At 45.3% G+C, this 23718-nt stretch overlaps 1 protein-coding gene across 25 annotated transcripts in view; it reads left to right on the top strand.

The window, feature by feature from the left end:
- Window positions 1–23718, top strand: part of LOC126990579 (uncharacterized) — a 277009-nt gene that overhangs the window by 66594 nt on the left and 186697 nt on the right. For 20 of the 25 annotated variants that reach the window (XM_050849194.1, XM_050849197.1, XM_050849208.1 and 17 more), the window contains one exon: window positions 11905–11978. The exons of 4 other annotated variants lie outside the window; for them this stretch is intronic. In XM_050849194.1, coding sequence (XP_050705151.1) covers window positions 11905–11978 — 74 coding nt within the window. Of the gene's footprint in view, window positions 1–1340; window positions 1358–11904; window positions 11979–23718 lie in introns of those variants that run through there. One more of the 25 variants, XM_050849214.1, reaches the window with a different exon arrangement.

Below are 23718 nucleotides of genomic sequence, written 5' to 3'. Positions count from 1 at the left end.
TGCTATTACAGCCATAATATTGTCCGTTTCATTCCGTCTGTCCACTCGTGAACGTAGATGTGGCATCTGCGCATTAATTGTGAGTTTGTGATTGCGTGAAGATCATTTGAATGTTTGTGTATCCAAAAAATCCTTAAACCATCGTATATGAACCGCAAACAGAAGATTTGCATCGATAATATACCATACAGGAACACGAAGAAACAACTTTGTATATCAAACAGTATAGTTTGATCATACACGAACGATCTACAGCCTTTCAGATACTCATATTTCATCTCATTAAGGGATATAAAGTGACATACGACTCTGCAAGTGTCTATACTCAAGGAATTTTGATGTTGCATGTATAAATAACATGGGTAACCTAATATATTCGAAATAGCCTAGCATCGCATTCAACAGTTATTATTTATTATTTCATGTATTTTTTTCCATTATTAATAGTTATTTGCATGCAGTAAATTATTAAGATACCCTTTGTTTGCACTTGCAGAGCCAGATGTCTTAACTGAAATGAGAAAGAATTTGAAAACCCATAGATCGTTGGAGAATGTGAGCCACGAAGGTTCCCGCCTGGCTGGTACCTCTGTGCTTTGAAGGCGCGTGCTGTTGTTGTAAACAAGAAAAACATATTCGCTGCAACTATAATATATGACTTTCCAATTAGGGAAAAAATTTTCTCAGGTTGTTGTAACTGAACCGCAACTATTTGTCACGCCAAATTTGGAAAATAAACATTTTTCATCGAAGGTCTGAGGGAAGACACGGGGTAGACCGTGAATTCCCTTCGTCTCTCCCGCAGACCTTTGATCTTCGTCGCTAAACCTTCGTGACTCTTGGTACGGGCCTTATACTCGTCATATCTCAGCACGCACGCAGCGCAGAGACTTCTGGTTGGTCTCATTCGAAAGAGGAAAACTTGAAGGAAAGGAATGATGTATTTTGAAGTCAGTACAGTGGCGTACTGAGGAGGGGGGTGGCATCCGCCATGCCCCCCCCCCTTTTGCCGAGAAAAAAAATATTAATGAATAAATATTACACAAAAATAATAAGAATTAGTGTTACGATTACGAATGTGTGTGTGTGTGTGTGTAGTTGAGAACTCAGTGGCACCGAGTGACCGAGTTATTTACCGTTTGGTTTGGTTTTGAGTTAATTAATGGAAGGATATAATGTGTGCTATGAGTGAAAAAAAGTAAAGTGATAAAATTATGGTTTCATAAAATTGTGTGATAAGTGCAATGTCAATTTGTCAACAGAGCGGTTGAGGGGTGTTTTTAGAGGGAGCGGGACGGGGGAGCCAGCAGGAAGAAGATGCGAGGGATACGAGACGGACGGCACGGGCAGAGAGCACGCAAGTCTTAAGAGTAAGCCTTCTTTCCTCTCATATCTACTTGATTTCAGGTGTAAGGTGCTGTCAAAGTGATTGGAGAACTATATACTTATACCCTAGAGGCACCAAGCGAACTTGTCTGGTTACAGTGGTATGTAATGTTACGCCACCCCCCCTACCACACACCATACACGGGCAGGCAGGTGGCGTGATCCTCACCAGAACAACCACACGGGCACCAGTCACTCACAGCGGCCCACACCGAACACCGAGGGGAGGAGGGAACGAGGCAGGGCACAAAGGATACACGTTCAACACTAAGTTCTAGTTTAATGACAGGTTCCTCACACAGTACAGCAACTTTCAAGGGCACAGAACAGTTAGTTAATCAGGCACAGTACAGGGGCACGGCAGACACGCACACACGGATGCACACAGCTCGCGAGCGGAGCAGCTCAACACTCTCTCAAGCCCAGACACGCGTCTTCTCTGCCCCTCAGCCACCCTTGCTCGCAACTCTCCACTCTGCCAACTCAGCACTTCCTGCCCGGCGGCCGGAGGCCCCGGGCTCCCCTCTGTCTCTCTTGTCCCAACAAGTAGAGTTGCACCATGCTGAGCTAACTGCATCATGCTACAATTTCCTCACATTACACATACAATCATTCACATACAGCACATTCGTAACACTATCTCCCCCTTCAGAAGGCAGTCGACCCGGCTGCCCCAACATTCAACAAACAAAACACATGAAATAAATCAAACTAATCAGTCCCCTGGGACATCACTAAAGTCTCTTAACCATCCCGGCCGACGCCTCTTGCGCCGAGGGCGCCGCTGGGAAGCGGGCGGCGGCAGGCAGGCGGTGGCACCCAGAGCCGCGTCGTCGGCCCCAAGTACTTGCTCAGGGTCGTCACTGACGTCTGCCGCTTCGCCCGCACCGCCCATGTTCTCGTTCGCCCCTTGGTCGACCTCTGACACGTCCTCGTCATTGCTGCTGGGGCTCACGTCCCTTTTGCGCCGGTCGTATGTCTCCTTCATGGCCTGGCCTGCCACCTTGAGCTTGCCCCACGGACGTCGGTGCACCCCAGCCAGGCTTTCCTGCAGTGCCGCTGCGAAGCCAGAGGTGACGGTGGGCAAGCTCACGTCGGGGGGCCGCCCCGTGGCCAAATCCACCGGTAGCCTGAGCTCCCGGCCGAACATTGAACACAGAAAAATACATGCAATACACATAAATCAGTCTGTCCTCCACAGTCTCTTCTCGCGCCCCCAAGGGGCTCCGCCTGTCAGCCACGCCGTCGACCAGCCGTCAGTCCTCAGTGGGCTCTTCCACGCCATCCGCTCCACGTGACGCTCGGGACAGTCGACACCGGCTCCTGGCCTCCACCCTCGGGGCAAGGTGCCCTCGCTCAGCCGTGACTACCTCCCCACGCAGCCATGCTCGAAAACCTCCTGGAAGCAAAGGGCACCATTCCGGTCACCCTCTCCAGCTCCCGTCCGAGGCCACCACGAGCCTTACTGGCCTGCGTCAGGTAGTCGAGGCCCAGCAAGCACGGCTTGTCTCGATCGGCGACGTCCATCGGCCGGCGCTCCACAGCGCTGCCTACGCCGATACGAGCCTCCACTGGCCCTTCCAGCAGCACACACTACCCCGGGTCAGGCCGCGCCGAGCACTCCTCAGCCCCCGGTGTCCACTGTCACGCGTCGTGGCTACAACCGCTAAGCCTCCCACTGGCAACACGCTGGTCGGGCGGCGGCAGCTTACACAAGGCGGGGCCCGAGGGCGGGAGACGGCTGGAGGTCGGCTCCCTTCTCCAGCCCGTCCGCGCTTCCCGCCCGCGCCGCGTCCCTGGGCCTGGAACAGGCACTCAAGCGGTGGCCTGACTGGCCACAGTCCTTACAGCGCGGCTGGAGGGCGTCGGGGCTCAGCCGGTCGAGGGAACGCGTCCTTCGCTCCCCCAGGCACCGACTGCACCTATGCCTCCTCTTGCCACAGCCCCCGTACGAGCCACGGAGACCCTCCGGGCTCGCCTTCATCGACGCTGCCTTTATCTTCACCTTCGCCATCCGGCCCCGGAGGTCATGGCAGGGCGGGGCGGCCGCCGCTAGGCCGCTGGTCATCGTCAAGGCCCCGAACTCCAAGGCCCTCGTCAGCGCGTCGTCGGTCCACGGCAGGGGGTGAGAGTCCTCGCCAGTCTTGTCCCTCAGCGCCCGGCAGTCCTCACAGAAGCGCTGCGTGCCGTCCTTCTTCATATCCAGGACGACTGCTGAGGGCCACGGACAGTCTGTCCGCTCCATCACCCCCTGCGCCGCCAGCTCGTTGACGGCGCGCTGCAATTCCTCCCGCCTGGCCGGCACGACACGTCGGGGCGGGCTCCTGGTGGGCGCACCACTTCCCGTGCTGATGTTGTGATTCAACAACCCCGTGCAGCCCAGCAGGTCCAAACCACCCCCGCTGATCGCTTCTGCGCACCGGGCCAGGGTGTGGCGCACCTTCTCCGTCGCGTGAGCGGCGCTCCGGTGCGCCAAGTCCTCCAGGAAGTCGGACCGCAGCCCCACAGCGGCCAACTCCGCACTCCCCGACACCTCTTGTTGCTCCACCTCCTCACAGGTGCCCAGCTTGGCACCAGCGGGTACTTCCCGAGCCTCGTTGGAGGAGTTAGCCACCAGCACCGTGACTGACTCCTCCCCCGCTCCTTCGAGACTCTGTCCGGCTGCCACACCACCAGGCAGCTGCAGGCCCTCCGTGGACTCCACCGTGCCTTCCGCTGGCATCGCGTCCGACCGGCAACACAGGACCCTAGCCTCCGTCCCCGGGGCAAGGTGCAGTCGCTCCGCCGCGACTACCTCTGCACAGCCGACCTTCGGGAGCAAAGGCGCCTGTCCGCGCAGCCTCTCCAGCTCCCGTCCAAGGTCGGCACAGGCCTCGCCCTGCGGCAGGTAGTCGAGGCCCAGCACGCACGGCTCGTCTCGATCGGCGACGTCCATCGGCCGGCGCTCCACAGCGCTGCCTACGCCGATACGAGCCTCCACTGGGCCCTCAGACTGCACGCAGTGCCCCGTGACGCCACACAGCCTCTGTGGCGCGTCCTGGAGTCGCGTAGCGGCCAGCATGTCAGGCCGCCCCAAGGTCCTCTCGGCGCTCCCCACCAAGCGGCCGGGCCCGTCCACTGAGCCCCGTAGCGCTGTCGTCAGCAGCAGCGCCTTCTCATCCTCGCCCCAGCTCTGGGCAGCAGCTGGCATCTTGAACTGGGCCTCCCATGCCAACTTCCCGTCGTGCTCCGCTGGCTTAAGCCTCCCTGAGCACGGTGAGGCCGAGGGGCCGCAGAGAGGAGCGGGCGGACCACGTGGGCTGCAAGCCGGCCGGCATGGCGGAGAGGGAGGCGGTGAGAGAGGCAACGAGGCAGGGTTAATGGGTCCGACTCCAGCACCAGCTGGACCCAAGGAAACGGCTCCGACGGCTCCCCAGCCTCCTGCAGTCTCCACCGGCTCCGCCACGACGCCACCGGGCTTCAGGGGCCCTTGCCATGGACCCCACGCGGAGCCCCGCCAGTCCGCCACCCGTGCACCCGCCGCCAGCACACGTGACGCTTCTTGTTCCTCCCCGCACCACGTTGCCACCTCTCGCTGCTGCCATGGGAGAGAGAGCGGACTACGTGACCTGCGAGCCGGCTGGCATGGAGGAGAGGAAGGGGGTGAGGGAGGCAACGAGGCGGGGGCTCCCCAACCTCCTGCGGTAGCTACTGGTTCCGCCACGACGCTACCAGGCTCCAGGAGTCCTTGCCAGGAGCCCCAGATAGGCCCCTGCAGGACCGCCGCCCCGGCGCTTCCTGCTAGAACTGAGCCTTCTTCCTCCGCGTGCGACGGTGCCACCTCTCGCAGCTGCCTCTCCGCCTCCCTCAGGCCTCGGACCTCGCCTTCCTGGGTCCGCACCTCCTCCAGCCGTTCACTCCTCGCGCTGTCGCAGCCCTGGTCGGTGTACTGCTGGGTTTCCACCTTCAGCGACGAGAAACAGCTCTGGAGGACCTCGGCAAGATGGCGGGCCTGCTCGTCTGCCCTCTCTTCTGCCCTCTGAGCCTGCTCGCGTGCCCTCTCTTCTGCCCTCTGAGCCTGCTCGCGTGCCCTCTCTTCTGCCCTCTCTGTTCTCTGATCCAATTCCTGCCTCAGACTGGCCAACATGGCAGCGAACAAGTCCATCTGGCCCGGCTTCACCTCACCCACCTCAGCCTCGGCCTTGCCCTCTTCCTCACCCTCACGGCGATCACTGGGGGACGCCATGACACTCGGCGCGCTTCACTGTTCACTTATCCCCACTCCTTTGACACCAAGTGTTACGCCACCCCCCCTACCACACACCATACACGGGCAGGCAGGTGGCGTGATCCTCACCAGAACAACCACACGGGCACCAGTCACTCACAGCGGCCCACACCGAACACCGAGGGGAGGAGGGAACGAGGCAGGGCACAAAGGATACACGTTCAACACTAAGTTCTAGTTTAATGACAGGTTCCTCACACAGTACAGCAACTTTCAAGGGCACAGAACAGTTAGTTAATCAGGCACAGTACAGGGGCACGGCAGACACGCACACACGGATGCACACAGCTCGCGAGCGGAGCAGCTCAACACTCTCTCAAGCCCAGACACGCGTCTTCTCTGCCCCTCAGCCACCCTTGTTCGCCACCCTACACTCTGCCGACTCAGCACTTCCTGCCCGGCGGCCGGAGGCCCCGGGCTCCCCTCTGTCTCTCTTGTCCCAACAAGTAGAGTTGCACCATGCTGAGCTAACTGCATCATGCTACAATTTCCTCACATTACACATACAATCATTCACATACAGCACATTCGTAACAGTAATATGCTTCTGTACTTTGACGGGGAGAGTGGCAGGCGACGCGAGACGCGTATGAGACCTGTGAAGTCGACCTTTGCCGCTTTATTACCACCTTTAATGACCGTTTTGTGCTTGACCGTGGACAGTGTAGAGTGGCCGAGTATAACTATTGTATGTTCAGCACCTGAACAATGGACCTGCTGAGTTGAATAAGAGCAGGTGATCTATTTTGAGAAACATTCCTTGACGACGTAGGCTCACGTGGCCGTATACAGTATTCATGTTATTCGTATAATATTTTCTGACCATAAATTCCAAATTTTTGAAAATCATGATTGGTAAACTTCACTTTCTTTTGATGTAGTACTATTTTCTATGGCGTGTGTCATTTCTTGAATTCACGCAGGCTTGGGATTTGTGCCTTTCCATTCTTTACATATTTCCTCCTTGCCCATGAAATGGCGGAAAACACGTCACTTTATCTGGTGTAAGAAAAGTCACCACTGACTCAACTGATGCCCCGGACAATTCAGTTAATTAGGTAGGTACATAATGATGAAATAATGAATAAGAGTAATTACTGCAAAACACGGTGGGTGAAGAATCAGTAGGCAGTTGCCTAATCTTCAGTGAAGTATATCCTGCAGTAGTGGCATTACTTGACGGTTTATCAACGAACAAGGACTCTGAATTAAGTAATTGGACAAGCAACTGCTTTCAAGAAAGCAATAAGTGACCCAGGTTTTCTCATGGGTTTGGAAGTGCTCACCTCAGTTCTAAGTGTCACTAAACCCTTGCCAGAGAAGCTGCAGGGGTCACAACAAAAACTGATGGATGCTCTTGGAAATGTACATAGCTGCATAGATGTACTTCAGTCTTATCGTGATGGAGATAAGTTCAACCAACTTTTTGCCCAAGCAGAGGAAAGGTACGGAGATATCATCCAGAAGCCTTGAGCAGTCAGTGGCTGTCAGAAACATAAGGCTAACCCTCAATCAGCAACTCCACAGGACTACTAACGAGGAGCTATTTTTCTCACATTTTTGGACTCTATGCTGACACAACTCAGGGAAGGTTTGCATCTGAACACGATAGGAGTCTTGTTGGGAAATCTTGTTCCCTCTCTTTCAGTTGATAATGATTTTAATGAACTGAAGGAGGCAGTTGAATTTAATGGAAAATTTCTTGGTGATGCAGATCTCATTGAAGCTGAATATCTATGGTGGCAAAGTTATTGGAAGCGTCATGAATCTCATGAGAGGCCAAAGGAAGTTCTTCAGAGACGAGACATTGGCATGTGCCAAAAAATTGGGCACATATCCAAATCTTTCCATCTTATTGCAGATTTTTCAACTCTACCTGTCAGGACTTCCACCAATGAGCGATTCCTTAGTGTCCTTAAATTGCTTAAAACATACCTTAGGAACACCATAAAATAAATCATGATCAGTGACAATGACCTAAATTTTGATCATGATGAAGCCCTTGATGAATTTGCACGCAAGAACAGACACCCAAATTTGAGGTAAACCAGTTTCAATGTATTGTTGTTAACGGTGACTAATTCATTTAGTTAATTCTTATTTTATATTCATAAACTACTTGACCCGCTTTCCATGTATCTTGTAAAAATTATGTATTTCAGCAGCAGCCTGTATAAACGAGGACTACACAACATGTATGAATGTAACTTTTTGATCCTTGCCAGTATATTACTTTTTTATCTGAACATGTAGTTCTAAATTGTTGTTTTGAGGGTAAATCTTTGCATTGCAAATTACAGAAATGAACAAGAGTAAAAGCAATGTTCGCTCAAGTAACAAAATAAATACGTTTCAAATTATTTAAATCCCCCAGATTTATGTTGTATTTATATACTACCAACAAATTTCTAAAATATACAATGTATGTATATGTATGTATCAATGCATGTATTTATAAAAAAAAAAGATTTAGCCTAACGATCTAACCCAAATACCCAAGCTGTATGCGATCCCTGCACTTGGAAAAAAATTCTGGACGCAGAAAATATCTATATAAATCTATATATATATATAGATATCTATATATATATATATATATATATATATATATATATATATATATATATATATATATATATATATATATATTTACACACACACATACAAACATATATTAGCCCCCCTTTTCAATTTTCTGGGTACACCACTACAATTTATTGGTTAAGAGTGAGCGCGGTGGGAAATATAGTGAAAATCAGCAATTTCCACTCACCCAGCCGTAGTATAGAGGGGTTGCACATGACGTCATCAGCAGCGATCAGCTGATCACTTCTCAGCTGCCCCGCAAAGGCCCGCCATTTTGGGAGGCACATATTTACCGTAAGAGAGCTCATCAGCTTTTCCCCGCCATGTTACTGTGTTGGTGTTTGTGTTAGTGTCCATCTATTACTGTGTTGGTGTGTGTGTTAGTGTCCATCTATTACTGTGTGGGTGTGGGTGTTAGTGTTCATCTGTTACTTGAGGGTGTGGGTGTTAGTGTCCATCTATTACTTGAGGGTGTGGGTGTTAGTGTTCATCTGTTACTTGAGGGTGTGGGTGTTAGTGGCCCATCTATTACTGTGTGGGTGGGTGTGTTATTGGCTCATCAATATATTACAGTGTGGGGGAGGGTGTTAGTGGCCCATCTATTACTGTGTGGGTGGGTGTGTTATTGGCTCATCAATATATTACAGTGTGGGGGAGGGTCTTAGTGTCCATCTATTACTGTGTGGGTGGGTGTGTTATTGGCTCATCAATATATTACAGTGTGGGGAAGGGTGTTAGTGTCCATCTATTACTGTGTGGGTGGGTGTGTTATTGGCTCATCAATATATTACAGTGTGGGGGAGGGTGTTAGTGTCCATCTATTACTGTGTGGGTGGGTGTGTTATTGGCTCATCAATATATTACAGTGTGGGGGAGGGTGTTAGTGTCCATCTATTACTGTGTGGGTGGGTGTGTTATTGGCTCATCAATATATTACAGTGTGGGGGAGGGTGTTAGTGTCCATCTATTACTGTGGGTGTGGGTGTGTTAGTGGCCCATCTGTTACTGTGTGGATGTGGGTGTTAGTGTTCATCTATTACTGTGTAGGTGTGGGTATTAGTTTACCGTTGACCGTTGATGAGGTTTCAGGCCCTGCTCCGGCGCTGATGCAGCGCTCCTGTGAGGGCCGTCAACAATTTCAACGTTAGCCTCAATAATAGTCTTCAATGCACTTATTTTCAAATATCGTAGTGAGTGAGCGAGTGTCTTAATTTCTTTCACGAATAATATCACATACTCCATTCCTTCCATAGTACTTTCCATCACTACAAAAAAAAAGGAAATGGGGACTGTCGGTTTCTCATTTGCGTGACCTAAATTTTCCTTCCTTCTTTTCCACCTAATCCCTCCCTCCGTCCTCCTCCTCCTCCTCCTCTGCCGTGACCAGGAATCTGTGTCGTCGGGAAAATCACTTTGAGTCACATTTGCATGGCTAACAGAGCTGAGTGGCGGCGAAGGTGCGGATCAGGTGACAAGGAGTGGTGGGGAGAGAGAGAGAGAGAGAGAGAGAGAGAGAGAGAGAGAGAGAGTATCCATGTCACCGAAATATCCACTCGGGCACTCAGTGTCAGCCTCACTCATGTGAGGAAGAAATGAGGGACACCATGAGCGACTGGCTAGTATTGGTACTGGTACCGAACAGTCTGGTACCAGTACCGTACCGTATAGCTGATACCGGTACCTGCCCACCCCTATTGTTGAGTAACGTGGGTTCTGTATTGTTGTTCAATTGGCGCGCGGGAAGAATTGAGCTCAGCTGTGTGGCCGCGGCGCCGTGTGAGTCCAGTTGCATGAGGCATATGGTGGCCACTCCGTAAAATGTTGCGTATAAGTGAAAAGTCATGTAAATTAAACATTTACAGGAAATCCCCTATATACGAAAGGGTTAGGGACTGAAAAAACCTTTCGTTTATCGATTTTTCGTATATCGAAGCCATTTCCCCCATAGGATTGTTAATAAATAGGGGGGTTAGGGACCAGCGCCAGCAAAAAAAAAAAAAGAAAAAAAAAGTTAAATATAACTATGCTTAAAAGCAATTTACTACTCACAATACAATGAAACGCAAGGCTCATAAATAATTAAAAACAATTACCATTTCCTGTTCCTTTACTGTCATAGAAATGCATTACATATGTTAGGACAATCCCCTCTAACTCGTCACTACAACTCATCACTTAACATTGCCAATGTTTACTTCCCAAGCTGTGAAAGGCCAGTTTCGACTCTCGTGCCCGAAACACGTGCCAAACAGTACACCACCGCACCACTCCAAGCCCCCCCCCAACCCCTCCATCACCCTCACGTTTCCTCACGCTGGCTGGGATGTGTTTCGGATTCGAGTCGAAGCAAGGGGTTCACAAACTGGCAACGCTAAGTGATGAGCGTTGAAGTGGAGGGGACTGGACATGGACACTTGCTGCCTAATCACTGCGAAAGTGAGGCTGTTGACGGCGGCGACCGATATAGACATCGGGTACGAAACAGTGGGCGCGGAAACTGTCGTACTTTTCGTATATGCGAAGCATGTCTTTCGTGAACCGAAAATTGTCCTATATTTTTCACTTTCGTATATCCGAATTTTCGTACATCGAGCTTTCGTATATCGGGGATTTCCTGTATTTGGATTTTGGACCCCGCGTTATTTAAAAAATGCGTAAAGCAAACTCGCGTAAATCGAGTTACCTGTAGTATCACAATTAAATATCCAACAATAATTTCCAGCACACTGAACATTCATCACACACAATTTATCTTTGAATACAGACACTGATTAACCCTTTCTGTATGGCGACACCGACATCGGCCTCATGAAGTGCCCAGTGCAATATATGGCGACGTCGGCGACGTAATTACATTTTGTTTTAGTTGTTCCTGAGTGATTCCGTATTCTGTTCGGACTATACCTAGAGACTCGGTATGTGATACAATGTCTTATTTGACTTTCAGTGTTATTGTGGTGTAATAACGTAAGTGTGTCTTGCGTGCATTTGTACTTGACAGTAACAATCAGTTTTAACAGAAAATAACAACAACGTTTTGCGCTCCAACAGCTGACGACGGTTTGTGTGTCATGAAAATCCTTCTGCAGCCACCTCTGTGCAATTGGGAAAAGAATCTGTGAATGGAGGAGGACAGGTGTATTAACGATATTCCTGGCTGGTCGTCAGTGCAAGGGGTGGCAATTCTCATCCGTTGTAACTCAAGGGCTACCTGTACATATATGGAAACATTACATTCATGAATTCCAAAGTCTTCTTAATACTCCTCAAGCCATAAAGTATAGATCAAAACAAATGACTGGAGTATATTTGTTTGATGGCACAAAACTTTAAGTATGTAGCAAACCCTTCCCTGAGAGGTACACACTTGCATGTACTGAACACTCCCCTGAGAGGTATCTGTGTGTACATTCTAAACACTGCTTGAGTCAGGACAAATTATCACGAGTGAAAAACTTTTGCTAAAACTTGAATCAGAGAAGACCAGCGGAGATGATGTTGACTCCAGCCTCTGCCTGACTCCTCTACTCTAAGCCCGATTAGTTGCCGCATCATAATAAAGGCACGGTGCTTATAGATGCATGATACACTTTTACCATAACTCATGGTAATTTACCCATTACCATACACACACAACTTTACTATGCTTGGAATAATTTCCACAGGAGTGTTGGCGATGGTGGTGGCGGCAGTGACGGGCCCAGTGATCCTGCCCATCAAGCTCCTCATGGATGTTTTGGTGAGTGTTATGTAGGATGGAGTGAGTGTGTGTCTGTATTTACCCAGTTACGTAGTTGCCTAGTTGTGATTTACAGGACCGGAGCTATGCTCGTGCTGTCCCGTCTTTCCAACTACTTACGTCTAATTTGGCCTTAAATGCGCTCATTGACTTAGCCTGTACCACTTCCCTCTCCAGCCCATTCCAGACCCCAACACATCTCTGCGGGAAGCTGTTCTTCTTGATGTCTTCTACAATTTCCTTTTCTCAACAGTTTTCCATTTCCTCTAAGTTTCTCTCTTCTCTTATCAAAAGGTCCTCTCCATCCAATTTCTCTAGACCATTCATCACCCTATACACTGCTGTTAAATTTCCTCTTTCTCTTCTACTTTCCAATGTAGGGAGGTTCAGCCTCAGCAATCTTTCTTCATAAGGCTCAGCCTTGGTGCCATTTTTGTTGCCGCTCTGTGTATCCTCTCCAGTTTTCTAACGTGTTTCTTAAGTGATGGCGACCAAGCCACTGATGCATATTCTAGTCTAGGGCGTATCAAGGTCACAATTAATTTCCTTACCATGTCCTCATCAAGGAATGTGAACGCTGCTCTGATGTTCCTCAGCAGGTTGTATGTCTCAGCTGATATTTTATTCACATGTCTTTCTGGAGACAAGTTCTCTGTAATCATCGCTCCAAGGTCTTAATCCCTCGCCATATCGCGGTTCACTGTATCACGGATTTTTCACTATATCGCGGAATTTTGCGGTTTATAGTATTTTTATATATTTATTATTTCAAATATTTGTGCGGTAAAATAATCATTTTCTAGCCTAAAAAATGAAAACGATATAAATCAACTTGTCGGAACACACATAAATAAGCACCTAAGTCACCCACCTATTTATTTATTTTTCCGTCACTGCCTATTGCGCTGTTCACTCCTCCCTACCTCTCTCTTCTTTTCCTGTCCCATTTTCTCCACTCATTTCCCTGTTTCCTCCTTTCTCACACCCTCTTATCTTTAGTCTTATCTCTCACTCTATCACTCTCTTCCTCCCTTTCTCCTTCCCCGTAGATTATATGAACACACACATTCACTCACTCACTCATTCACTCACTCACTCACTCGCTCACTCACTCACATGACTGCACACACACACACACACATACACACACAAGTAATTGAAGCAATTCAGGAAGAAGATCATGAGCTGGTAGGGGAGATCAAGGAAGTATTCAGGCTTGGGAAGTACAAGGAAGGAGCCCAACAACCAGTAAAAATTAGATTTAGGTCTCAAGCTGCTGCGGAAGAAGTGGTGGGAAAGGCATGGAAGTTAGCAAGAACAGAGGCCTACAAAAAAGTCTGGGTAAGAAAGGACACAAGTGTGGAGAAAAGGAACACGATAAGAGAATTGAAGAATCAAGCTAATGAAAAGAATGAAGGAAGATCAGAAGAGGAAAAAAAGAAGTTTTTCTGGAGAGTGATGGACATGGACCTAAGGAAGTGGTACAGAAGGGAAGAGGAGACAGCTTGAAGGTGGCACACACTAATGTGAACGGGTTAATATCGTCAATGTTAGAAATAGGAGATTACCTGAGCAAGGAAAAAACAGGTGTTATGGGGATTATGGAAACCAAATTGTCTGGTAGTATAGATGCATTCAACTTAGGGGATAGTAAATATAATGTATAGACAAGAAATAGAGAAAATAAACAAGTAGTGATGCTATTGATGAAAAAAGAACTGACTGTGGTGAGTGTCACCTATGGCGAAGGGAAACAGAGGTCTTAAATGTGGGAGTAAGAATGCAGGGGAGGATGCAGAAATATTGTAGTGGTGTATGTCCCCCAAAAACCAGCTCATGGACAGAAGAATTGTACAAGAAGCTGGAAGATACAATAGACTGCCTAAGGAGATTGCTGGAGAAGGATAAGATTCTGATAATGGGGGATTTTAATTGTAAGGAAGTGTCATGGGAAAACTGGTCAACGGAAGGAAGTGAAGCTTCATGGGGGAACAAGGTTTTGGAATTGGTTATAGATAACGTCCTCACACAGTGGGTGGAGGAAAATACAAGATTCAGAGGAGAAGACAAGCCATCTAGATTGGACTTGATAATCACCAGGGAGCTGGATCTCGTAGAGGAGATGAACTAGAAGAGCCCTATAGGGAAGAGCGATCACGTACTTATTGAGTACATATTACGAGAAGGAGGTAAAATAATCAGGAATGAGGACTACAGGAAAGAATGATCCAACTTTAATAAGGCAAATTTTGAACAACTCAGGAAGGATGAAAGAAGGCCGGAAATCAAGAGTGGTACAATAGAAAGTGTGTAGACGCCAAGCAGGAAAAGAAGAAGGCATGGAACAAATGGAGAAAAAATAGGAGGATGGATCTATGGAATGAGTACAAAAGGAAGAGGAATGCTTATGTCAAAGTAGGAAGAGAAGAAAAAAGGAATTTTGAGAAAAATATTGTAGATAAGTGCAAAGACCAGCCAAAACTGTTTTATAAGTTCATAAATGGAAAGTTGAAAAATAGAGATGTGATTCAGAAAGTTAAAGTTAATTGTGAAACTTTTGATAGTATAAGTGAAATAGTAGAAGTGATGAATAATTGTTTGCAAACAGTGTTCACAAGGGAGAGTGAGTTTGAAGGTGTAGATGCAGTGCCGGGGAATAGAGTGGGTCTGGAGAGAATACAAACATCACCAGATGAAGTTAGGAAATTATTGGAAGAATTGGATGCGAGGAAATCAGCAGGACTTTTTTTTCTTTTTTTTTTTTTTACATCGCGGCCTATTGCACCGGTAGGCTTCTTCCTGATGGGGCCTGATGGTCGGCCCAAGGCTTCTTCCCAGTGGGGCCTGATGGTCGGCCCAGCCCGTTCTGGTGCAGGCGAGTGTTTTATAGTGGCGCCATCTTGCATTGGCTCATGCTGCCCTCCCAGAGCTCATCTTTAATCCTAGAAGCTAGAGTCCGGGTTGATAGGTGGTCTTCTGGATGGTCTATCAAATTGGGTGCTAAAAGAGTGTAACCAGCAAATAGCTGGAAAGTTGAGCAACTTGATTAATGTCTCACTAGCACAAGGGAAGGTACCAAGAGACTGGAAGAGGGCTAACATCGTCCCAATACATAAAGGAGGAAGTAAGGAAGACCCGTTGAACTATAGGCCAGTGTCATTAACAAGCGTAGTAGCAAAGATGTGTGAGAAAATTATAAAAAAACAGATGGGTGGAGTATTTAGAAAGCAACAGTATATTAACAAATAGTCAATTCGGATTCAGAGGAGGGTGATCTTGTGTAACTAATCTGATAAGCTTCTATTCAAGAGTAATTGATATAATACAGGAAAGGGACGGTTGGGCAGATGTGTGTATCTGGACTTAAAGAAGGCGTCTGATAAAGTACCACACAAGCGATTAACATGGAAACTTAATCATGTTGGAGGTGTGGGTGGTTCAATATTGGATTGGATTGTGGACTTTTTGATGAAGAGAGAAATGAGAACAGTAATCAGGAATAATAAATCAAGCTGGATGGAAGTGACGAGTGGAGTCCCCCAAGGATCAGTGTTGGCTCCGATTATTTTTGTAACTTATATTAATGACATGACAGAAGGGGTGACAAGCTATATGAATATGTTTGCTGATGCTGCTGAAATAATGAGGAGGGTGGCTAATGAAGAAGACTGTGTAGCCCTGAGCCAAGATCTCGATAGAATAAGTGAATGGTCACGCAAATGGGAAATGACATTCAATACAGAGAAGTGTAGCGTGATGGAGTTTGGTAAGAGCAGTAGACGAATATCGGGGAACTACTCTCTGAGTAATGAAAGAATCATGAAAAAAACTGAAGAAAAAGATCTGGGAGTGATCGTAACAGACAAGTTATCCTTTGGAAAACATATAGACCAGATAACTGGGGAAACATACAATCTTCTTAGAAACATAAAAGCAGCGTTTGCATATCTAGACGAAGAAATGGTGAGGAAACTAATAACATCGATGATACATATGAGACTGGAATATGCAGCATTAGTGTGGTCACCTAGATTGAGGAAAGAAATTAGAAAGTTGGAAAGAATACAAAGAGCAGCGACTAAATTACAGGAAACTCTGAGAGAACGTACTTATGAAGAAAGACTGGAGAAATTGGGACTAACAATACTGGAGAGCAGAAGAGAGAGAGGGGACCTAATAGCATTGTACAGGATACAAGAGGGATTGGAGAAATTGGACAGGGAAGACCTAGTGGTATGTGACAGAAGTGTAACAAGAGGCAATGGTAAGAAATTGAAAAAGAGCGACTGTAGGAGAGACATCAAGAAATACAGATTTCCATACAGAAGCATAACAACATGGAACGGACTTGACGAGGAGACTGTGTGCAAAAACGATTCATGAATTTAAAGCCAAACTGGATAATAAGTGATAATAAGTTCCTCACCAACGACTGTTGCTTAAATTACAGGCTCACGGAGTAGAGGGTAAAGTTTTGAACTGGGTCAAGGCGTGGCTTAGCAATAGGAAGCAAAGAGTGCAAATCAATGGTAAAAGATCTGACTGGGGATGTGTTACGAGTGGGGTCCCACAAGGTTCGTTATTAGGTCCACTTTTGTTTATTATTTATATCAATGACTTAGATACAGGAATTAGTAGTGATGTTAGTAAATTTGCAGATGATACCAAGATTGGTAGAGTAATTGAGTCGGATCAGGACGCTAGTATTCTCCAAGGTGAACTCAACAGATTGTATGACTGGGCGGATAAATGGCAGATGGAGTTCAATGTAGGGAAGTGCAGTATTCTGAGTGTAGGTAGGAACAACCCCTCACATAACTATTGCTTAAATGACACTCTCATAAGTAGGTCTGGGTGCGAGAGGGATTTAGGGGTCTTAGTGAGCTCTGATCTCCGTCCAAGGGCACAATGCATTCAAGCTAGAAATCGAGCTAATAGGGTACTGGGATTTATTTCAAGGAGCGTAAGCAACAGAAGCCCCGAAGTCTTCCTCAAACTATATTTAGCATTAGTTAGACCTCATCTTGACTATGCGGTTCAGTTCTGGTCACCTTACTATAGAATGGATATCAAAATGTTAGAATCGGTGCAGAGGAGGATGACTAAGATGATTCAGGGGTTGAGAAACTTGCCATACGAGGGAAGACTCAAACAGTTAAACTTGCATTCTCTAGAAAGGCGAAGGGTGCGTGGAGACATGATTGAGGTTTATAAATGGATGAAGGGCTTTAATAAGGGAGACATTCATAAGGTTTTGTTGGTAAGAGAACCGGGTAGGACACGAAGTAATGAGTTTAAACTGGATAAATTCAGATTCAACAGGGACATAGGCAAAAATTGGTTTACTAACAGGGTGGTGGATGAGTGGAATAGGCTTAGCAGTCATGTGGTGAGTGCCAATACAATTGTCACATTAAAAAATAGACTAGATAAATTCATGGACAGCGATATTAGGTGGGGTTAGATACACGGGAGCTTAGGGTCAAAGGAGCTGCCTTGTACAGGCCTACCGGCCTCTTGTAGACTCCTGCATTCTTATGTTCTTATGGAGACGATTCAGCACGAGCCTAGTACGGCTCTTTTCCTGTATTTCACAACTAGGTAAACACACACACACACATACACACAGAAGGGGAAATGGGAAGGGTGTGTGGAGGGAGGGGCAGAAATGAGTCATGTCATGTACTGACCAAAGCCCTGACCTGACTCTCCCTTAAGAACATAAGGAGACTGCAAGAGGCCGAATGGCCTTCACAGGTCAGCTCCAGATTCCCCCCACTACCACCTGTCATCCCTCTGCCACTCCCTCCCCACACCCTTCTCATTTCCCCTTCTGTGTGTGTGTATGTATTTACCTAGTTGTAGTTTTACAAGGCCTGGGCTTTACGCTCGTGTGGTCCCGTCTCCGTATCTACATTTATCCAACTTTTCCTTAAAGCTTTGCACACTCCTCGCCGATACTACGTCCTCACTTAGTCTTTTCCAGACCTCTATATTTCTTTGCGGAAAGCTATATTTCTTTATGTCTCTCAAGCATCTTCCCTTCCTCCATTTTTTACTGTCCTCGTGTGTGTGTGTGTGTGTGTGTGTGTGTGTGTGTGTGTGTGTGTGTGTGTGTGTGTGTGTGTGTGTGTGTGTGTGTGTGTGTGTGAGAGAGAGAGAGAGAGAGAGAGAGAGAGAGAGTATTCTATATCAGGAATAGCCTATCAGTAGCTTCTGTAAATATAACAAGAAAAGCTATGATTATACTACTATTATTTTTTATATGGTACAGCACTTCAAAATTCTCTCTCTCTCTCTCTCTCTCTCTCTCTCTCTCTCTCTCACACACACACACACACAAACACACACACACACACACACACACACACACACTTGTATGTATCTCTTATCATCATCGCTGTCTATTCTGTGCTGATTTTTCCAGAACAATAAAATTAACAGCAAGGTACATGATGCGTGTGTACGATAGTTTGGCGAGTGGAGATGTCTCCATTCTTTCTCCAAGCCTGTGACGAGCGAGAGAGGAAAGGAGGGAGAGAGAGAGAGTTACTTTTTTTTTTTTTTTTTTTTTTTTTTTTTTTCCACTAGCATCTTTTCACTCATTCTTCATTATTGTTTTACACTATTGACTCGGTACCAGTACTAAGTGTTCATGAGCGTTATCGTTGTTCAGATAAATGAGTACGATGCTGGATGTTAAAGGTGCAAAAATTTGAAAGCATCGGATCAGATTGGGTTCAGTAGCTTTCCATCCAGTTTTTCATAATCCCATTCAATCCTCCTTTATTCTCCAGCTTCCATAGTAGTCTTGTATGTGGAACTTTGTCGAACGCCTTCTTCAGGTCCAAGTAAACACAGTCAACCCATCCGTCCCTTTCCTGCATTTTGTCTGTCACTCTTGAGTAAAAGCTCAGTAAGTTTGTCACACATGAGCGCCCTTTTCTTAAGCCATATTGTTTACTTGTGATTATATTATGCTCTTCTTGAAATCTCGTCCATTGTTACTTTATCACTTTCTCACATATTTTACATACTACACTGGTCAATGATACAGGTCTGTAGTTCAGGGGTTCTTCCTTTTTTCCGCTTTTGAATATAGGGACCATTTTGGCCCTCTGCCACTCCTTTGGTACTTACCAGTTGTTATTGAGCATTTTATGATGTCATATATCGGTCTAACCAGCTCATTTCTGCATTCTTTCAATATATACCCTGAGACTCCATCCAGTCCTACAGCTTTCCTCTCTTCCTGCTCCCCCAACAACTAATATATCTCCTCTTTATTTACTGTAACTTCTTCCATATGAACATTTATCTTTTCTTGTGGCTCATTAAATATTGATTCATTAGTAAAAACTTGCTGGAATTTTTGTTTAGTAACTCCGCCATGTCCTTAGGTTCATCGATTGTCACATTCCCATCGCTCAGTCTTTCAGTTGTTTCTCTTGGTTAAACCCTTTCATTGCTAAGCGCTCGCAATGAGACTATCCCCTCAGGCGCACTCGGGCACCCCAGTGGGGGAAGGGGATCTCTTTTAACCACTATATCTCAAAAACTATTCATCACATCTACAAAACAAAAACACCATTTGAAAGAGGAGGCCAAGATCTATAAGATTCAGTTATGTAAGCCTCTCCTGCGAATGTACAGGCACGTTCAGGGGGTGTTTTTTGCTGTGAGTGCGACTGGCGCTCACAGTGAGCTTTTAGCACCACCAGCAAGTGACGCTAGTGCTCGCTCTTTTAACCGCTGTATCTCAAAAAACTATTCATCACAGCTACAAAACAAAAACACCATTGGAAAGAGGAGGCTAAGATCTATACGAATCAGTAATGTAAGCCTCTCTTGCGAAAGTACAGGCACGTTCAGGGGGTGTTGCCTGTGAAGACGTACATTTATACGTGCGCGACGGTCAGCCGTAAGGCAACTACTGTAGATCTCTTGATGATGGGGTGCTGGTAGGGCAGTATTGCCAACTGCAAAATTTACAACTATTTGGTCAAAATATCAGTCATGTGATAGGTGAAGCTATGCAAAAATGTCGCTATATTGGTCAACAATTAACATCCACCAGTTGCTCGTCCGTAGATTTTCCGCGCTGGGCTGACATGATTTTCCACCAAATTTAGTGAAGAACCCACTCAATTGGCAATCCTGTGTTGTGTTGTGAGAATTAGTGTTGGAACACTCTCATACACGGGAGATTTGAGTGCAGCTGGAGGTCGCAGCGAGCGTTTAGCGCCACCAGCAAATACGCCTAACGCCCGTTGCAAGCGTTTGGCAATGAAAGGGTTAATCTTACCATTTATGAATCTATAAAATAGTTTAGGTTGTTCCTTGCACTCTTCCACAATATCCTTTTCATATCCCTTTTTTTCTTCCTTCTTTATTTTCACGTATTCATTTCTCGATACCTTAAAAATCTTCTTTATTATTATTATTATTTATTTATTTATTTTTTATTTTTATTTATTTATTTATTTATTTATTTATTTATTTATTTTTTTTTTTTCTTCCCCCTCAGCACACCTTGCATCAAACCAGCCCTTTTTTTTCTTTTTTTTTTAGGCCTGTATTCTGGTACAAACTTCTTAACCCCTGTTTTATATGCCTCCATAAAAATATCATACTTTTCTTGCACTTCACTTGTTCCCATTAGCTCATCCCGGTCCAGCTCTCCGTAATATTTCCTAAGATTTTCCACGTCTGCCTTCCTATAGTTTAACCTTTTCTTTAATATGATTCATCCTCTTCACTTCCTTCCTCCTCCATTTCTATCTCTATGAGTATGTGGTCACGCTTTCCCAGAAGGCATCCGTACCTTAATTCATCCTTCAAGTGTATTCCTCTTGTTAACCCCAGGTCCAGTCTCGCTGGTTCATCGTCACTTCAATATCTTGTTTTTCTTCACCCTTTGCATCATCAAGTTTTCCATCATCAATCTTAACAATCTTTCCCCCCATGCCATATCTCCACCACTGCTTTCAAACATCTCCCAATCTACCTCTTTACAATTAAAATCACCAACTAATACGTAGTACTCTTTTGTTTGCCTTGAGTATTCTACTTAAACTCTGAATGGTATCTTCAATCATGATTTCATGTTCTTCTTTACTCCATGAGTTTGTTCTAGGTGGTACATACGCTGTTGTGATCGTCATCCTTTCTCTGTTTTTGTTCTCCAAATTTACACACTCACTATTTCTGCTTTTCCTTCTCCTTATACTACTGATTTTACTAATAACTCCTTCTTTGTCATTATCATCACTCCTCCACCACCTTTGCCCACTCTATCTTTCCTCCATACATTGTACTTTTATCAAACACTATTTGGATGTCTTCATTTAGTTTTGTTTGTTAGGCATACTATCATTGGCTCCTTCTCTTGAGGTAGTCTTGTAATTCCAGCTTACTAGATATTAGTCCGTCTACATTTGTATACATTAGGGATGTATATATATATATATATATATATATATATATATATATAGAGATATATATATATATATATATATACATATATATACCACAATTCCAGCAGCTAAAGGGCAATATCGAATGTTAAGAAGAGAAAAAAGACCCACGACTCGTTGTTCCACCATACGAGTAGGAGGGAAGAAAGCGAGGGAGGAGGCGCCTCGTGAGGTCTAGTTGACTCAGCTAGGTTAGCTTTAACTTAATTGCCATACATTTAGACTGTGAAGAAATCCCCAGACCCTGGCAGCGTCCCCCGTTGCGGGGCGACTGTCTGACTGACTGAGGCAGGCAAATGAGGCGAGTGGAGGGGCTCCGCCAGTCCCGAGCCGAAGCTAATGAACCTGTATTGTACGCGTCCGTGGTAACAAAGGCTATACTGTATACTAAGTATTATATACTTGCATTCAAAGTAATATGAATCATCGTTTAAAGTGAGGAGAATTAAATCGCGGGAAATTCCAAACCATATAATAGACCTATCATGATACTAGATAATTACACTTTTCTAATACTTTTTCAACAATTTAAAAAATACAATTTCTATTGAACAAAATTATTTGCAACGAGTGACATGCGACGTACTAAACTCCTTCAAGTATCGATAATATCGGCAGAAAATCAGCCAATACCGATACCGATACTCTTAAAATGTGCCGATACCACCGACACCGATACCAATACATCGGTACATCCCTAGTATCCTACATCACATTCAATCCCTTTATTGTGTTGATCTTGTCTAACTTTCGTTCTCTTTCATCTTCTCCCTTCTGTACCACTTTCTGACTCGATCTCCCATAACTCTTCAAAAAACACCACTTTTTCCTCTTCAGATCTTACATTATTCCTGTCTTTTGCCTCTGTTAGTAATTCGTTCCATTTCTCCCTTTCTTCTTCATTTCTGTGTGTGTGTGTGTGTGTTCACCTATTTGTAGTCTACTGGGCCCGAGCTAAGCTCTAATAGTCCTGTCTCCATATCTACATTCATCCAGCCTTTCCTTCATTTGGTGGACACTGCTCGCCTCCACCACCTCTTCCCTCAAGCTCTTCCATGTATTTTCCTAGTTGTAATTTTACAGGGCCTGGGCTTACGCTCGTGTGGTCCCGTCTCCGTATCTATAATTATCCAACTTTTCCTTGAAACTTTGCACACTCATCGCCGATACTATTTCTTCACTTAATCTGTTCCAAACCTCTAATGCTTCTATGTGGAAAACCAGGGTTGGGACGTTAAACCAATAAAAAAAACAGTGTTTTAAACCAACTAATAAAACTTTTTTTTTTTTTTTTTTTTTTTTTTTTTTTTTTGTTTTTTTTTTGTTAGTTTCATCAGTATTGTGGTTTTAACTATATGTAAAATTTTAATTATGTACAGCAGGGTTGGCAGTTTAAACCAGGGGTGTCAAACTCAAAACCCTTCGAGGGCCAATTCATACTCTGAAGTGCCGTCATGGGGGCCAACAAGGGTAGAAAATACATTGACAAGATTGAAGTTACCGTGATACCGCGGGCCATTTATGACTATCCCGCGGGCCATGAGTTTGACACCCCTGGTTTAAACCAAAAACCCATCAATAAAACCAGTGGGTTTTTTTAATCTTTTTTAGTTTCATCAGGTATTGTGGTTTTAATTTTTTATCATGCACAGTCATTTTACTAACACCAGGATGAAAATGTCAGTTGGTAAACTCAAATCTCTATTCAAGTGCTGTAACTTCAAAGTAACTGAAAACATAATTTGGTACATTATATAAATAAATATATTTGCCACTTCACTATACAGCAAATAAATTGTTTCAAAAAGATCCTTTCCAACCATGCTTACAGAAAAATACTGGTAGCTAAATTATGTGTAAATATATATGTAGTACAATACTTATTCATACTTACTGTTTTCTGAAACTTACTGAGCAAATGCATATAACATACAGTACTGCACTAAGCCACAGAAATCAGGTATGTGTAATTTATAATGGAGTACAACAAATTTATATTAATTACTACAGAGCAGTTATGTATTTCATACAGTACTGCACTGATCCATACACACACACACACACAAAAAAAAAAAAATGGTAGTTAAATTTCAGTGGCATACAAAACATTTATATTTGTAATATACAGGTATAGAAAGCAAAGAGCAAGTCTGTATTACTGAGCAGCAAGTGCATCACTGAGAAACCCAGCTTAACCTTGCATTATATTTTCCATAGGCCCATTTGAGCTGGGGCTATGATAGAAACAACACGAACAATACGCG

Source organism: Eriocheir sinensis, unplaced genomic scaffold, assembly GCF_024679095.1.
Source record: "Eriocheir sinensis breed Jianghai 21 unplaced genomic scaffold, ASM2467909v1 Scaffold178, whole genome shotgun sequence".
NCBI classification, from domain to species: domain Eukaryota; kingdom Metazoa; phylum Arthropoda; class Malacostraca; order Decapoda; family Varunidae; genus Eriocheir; species Eriocheir sinensis.
Note: the sequence above shows the minus strand (reverse complement) of the source record. Positions and strands in the feature narration are given on the sequence as shown.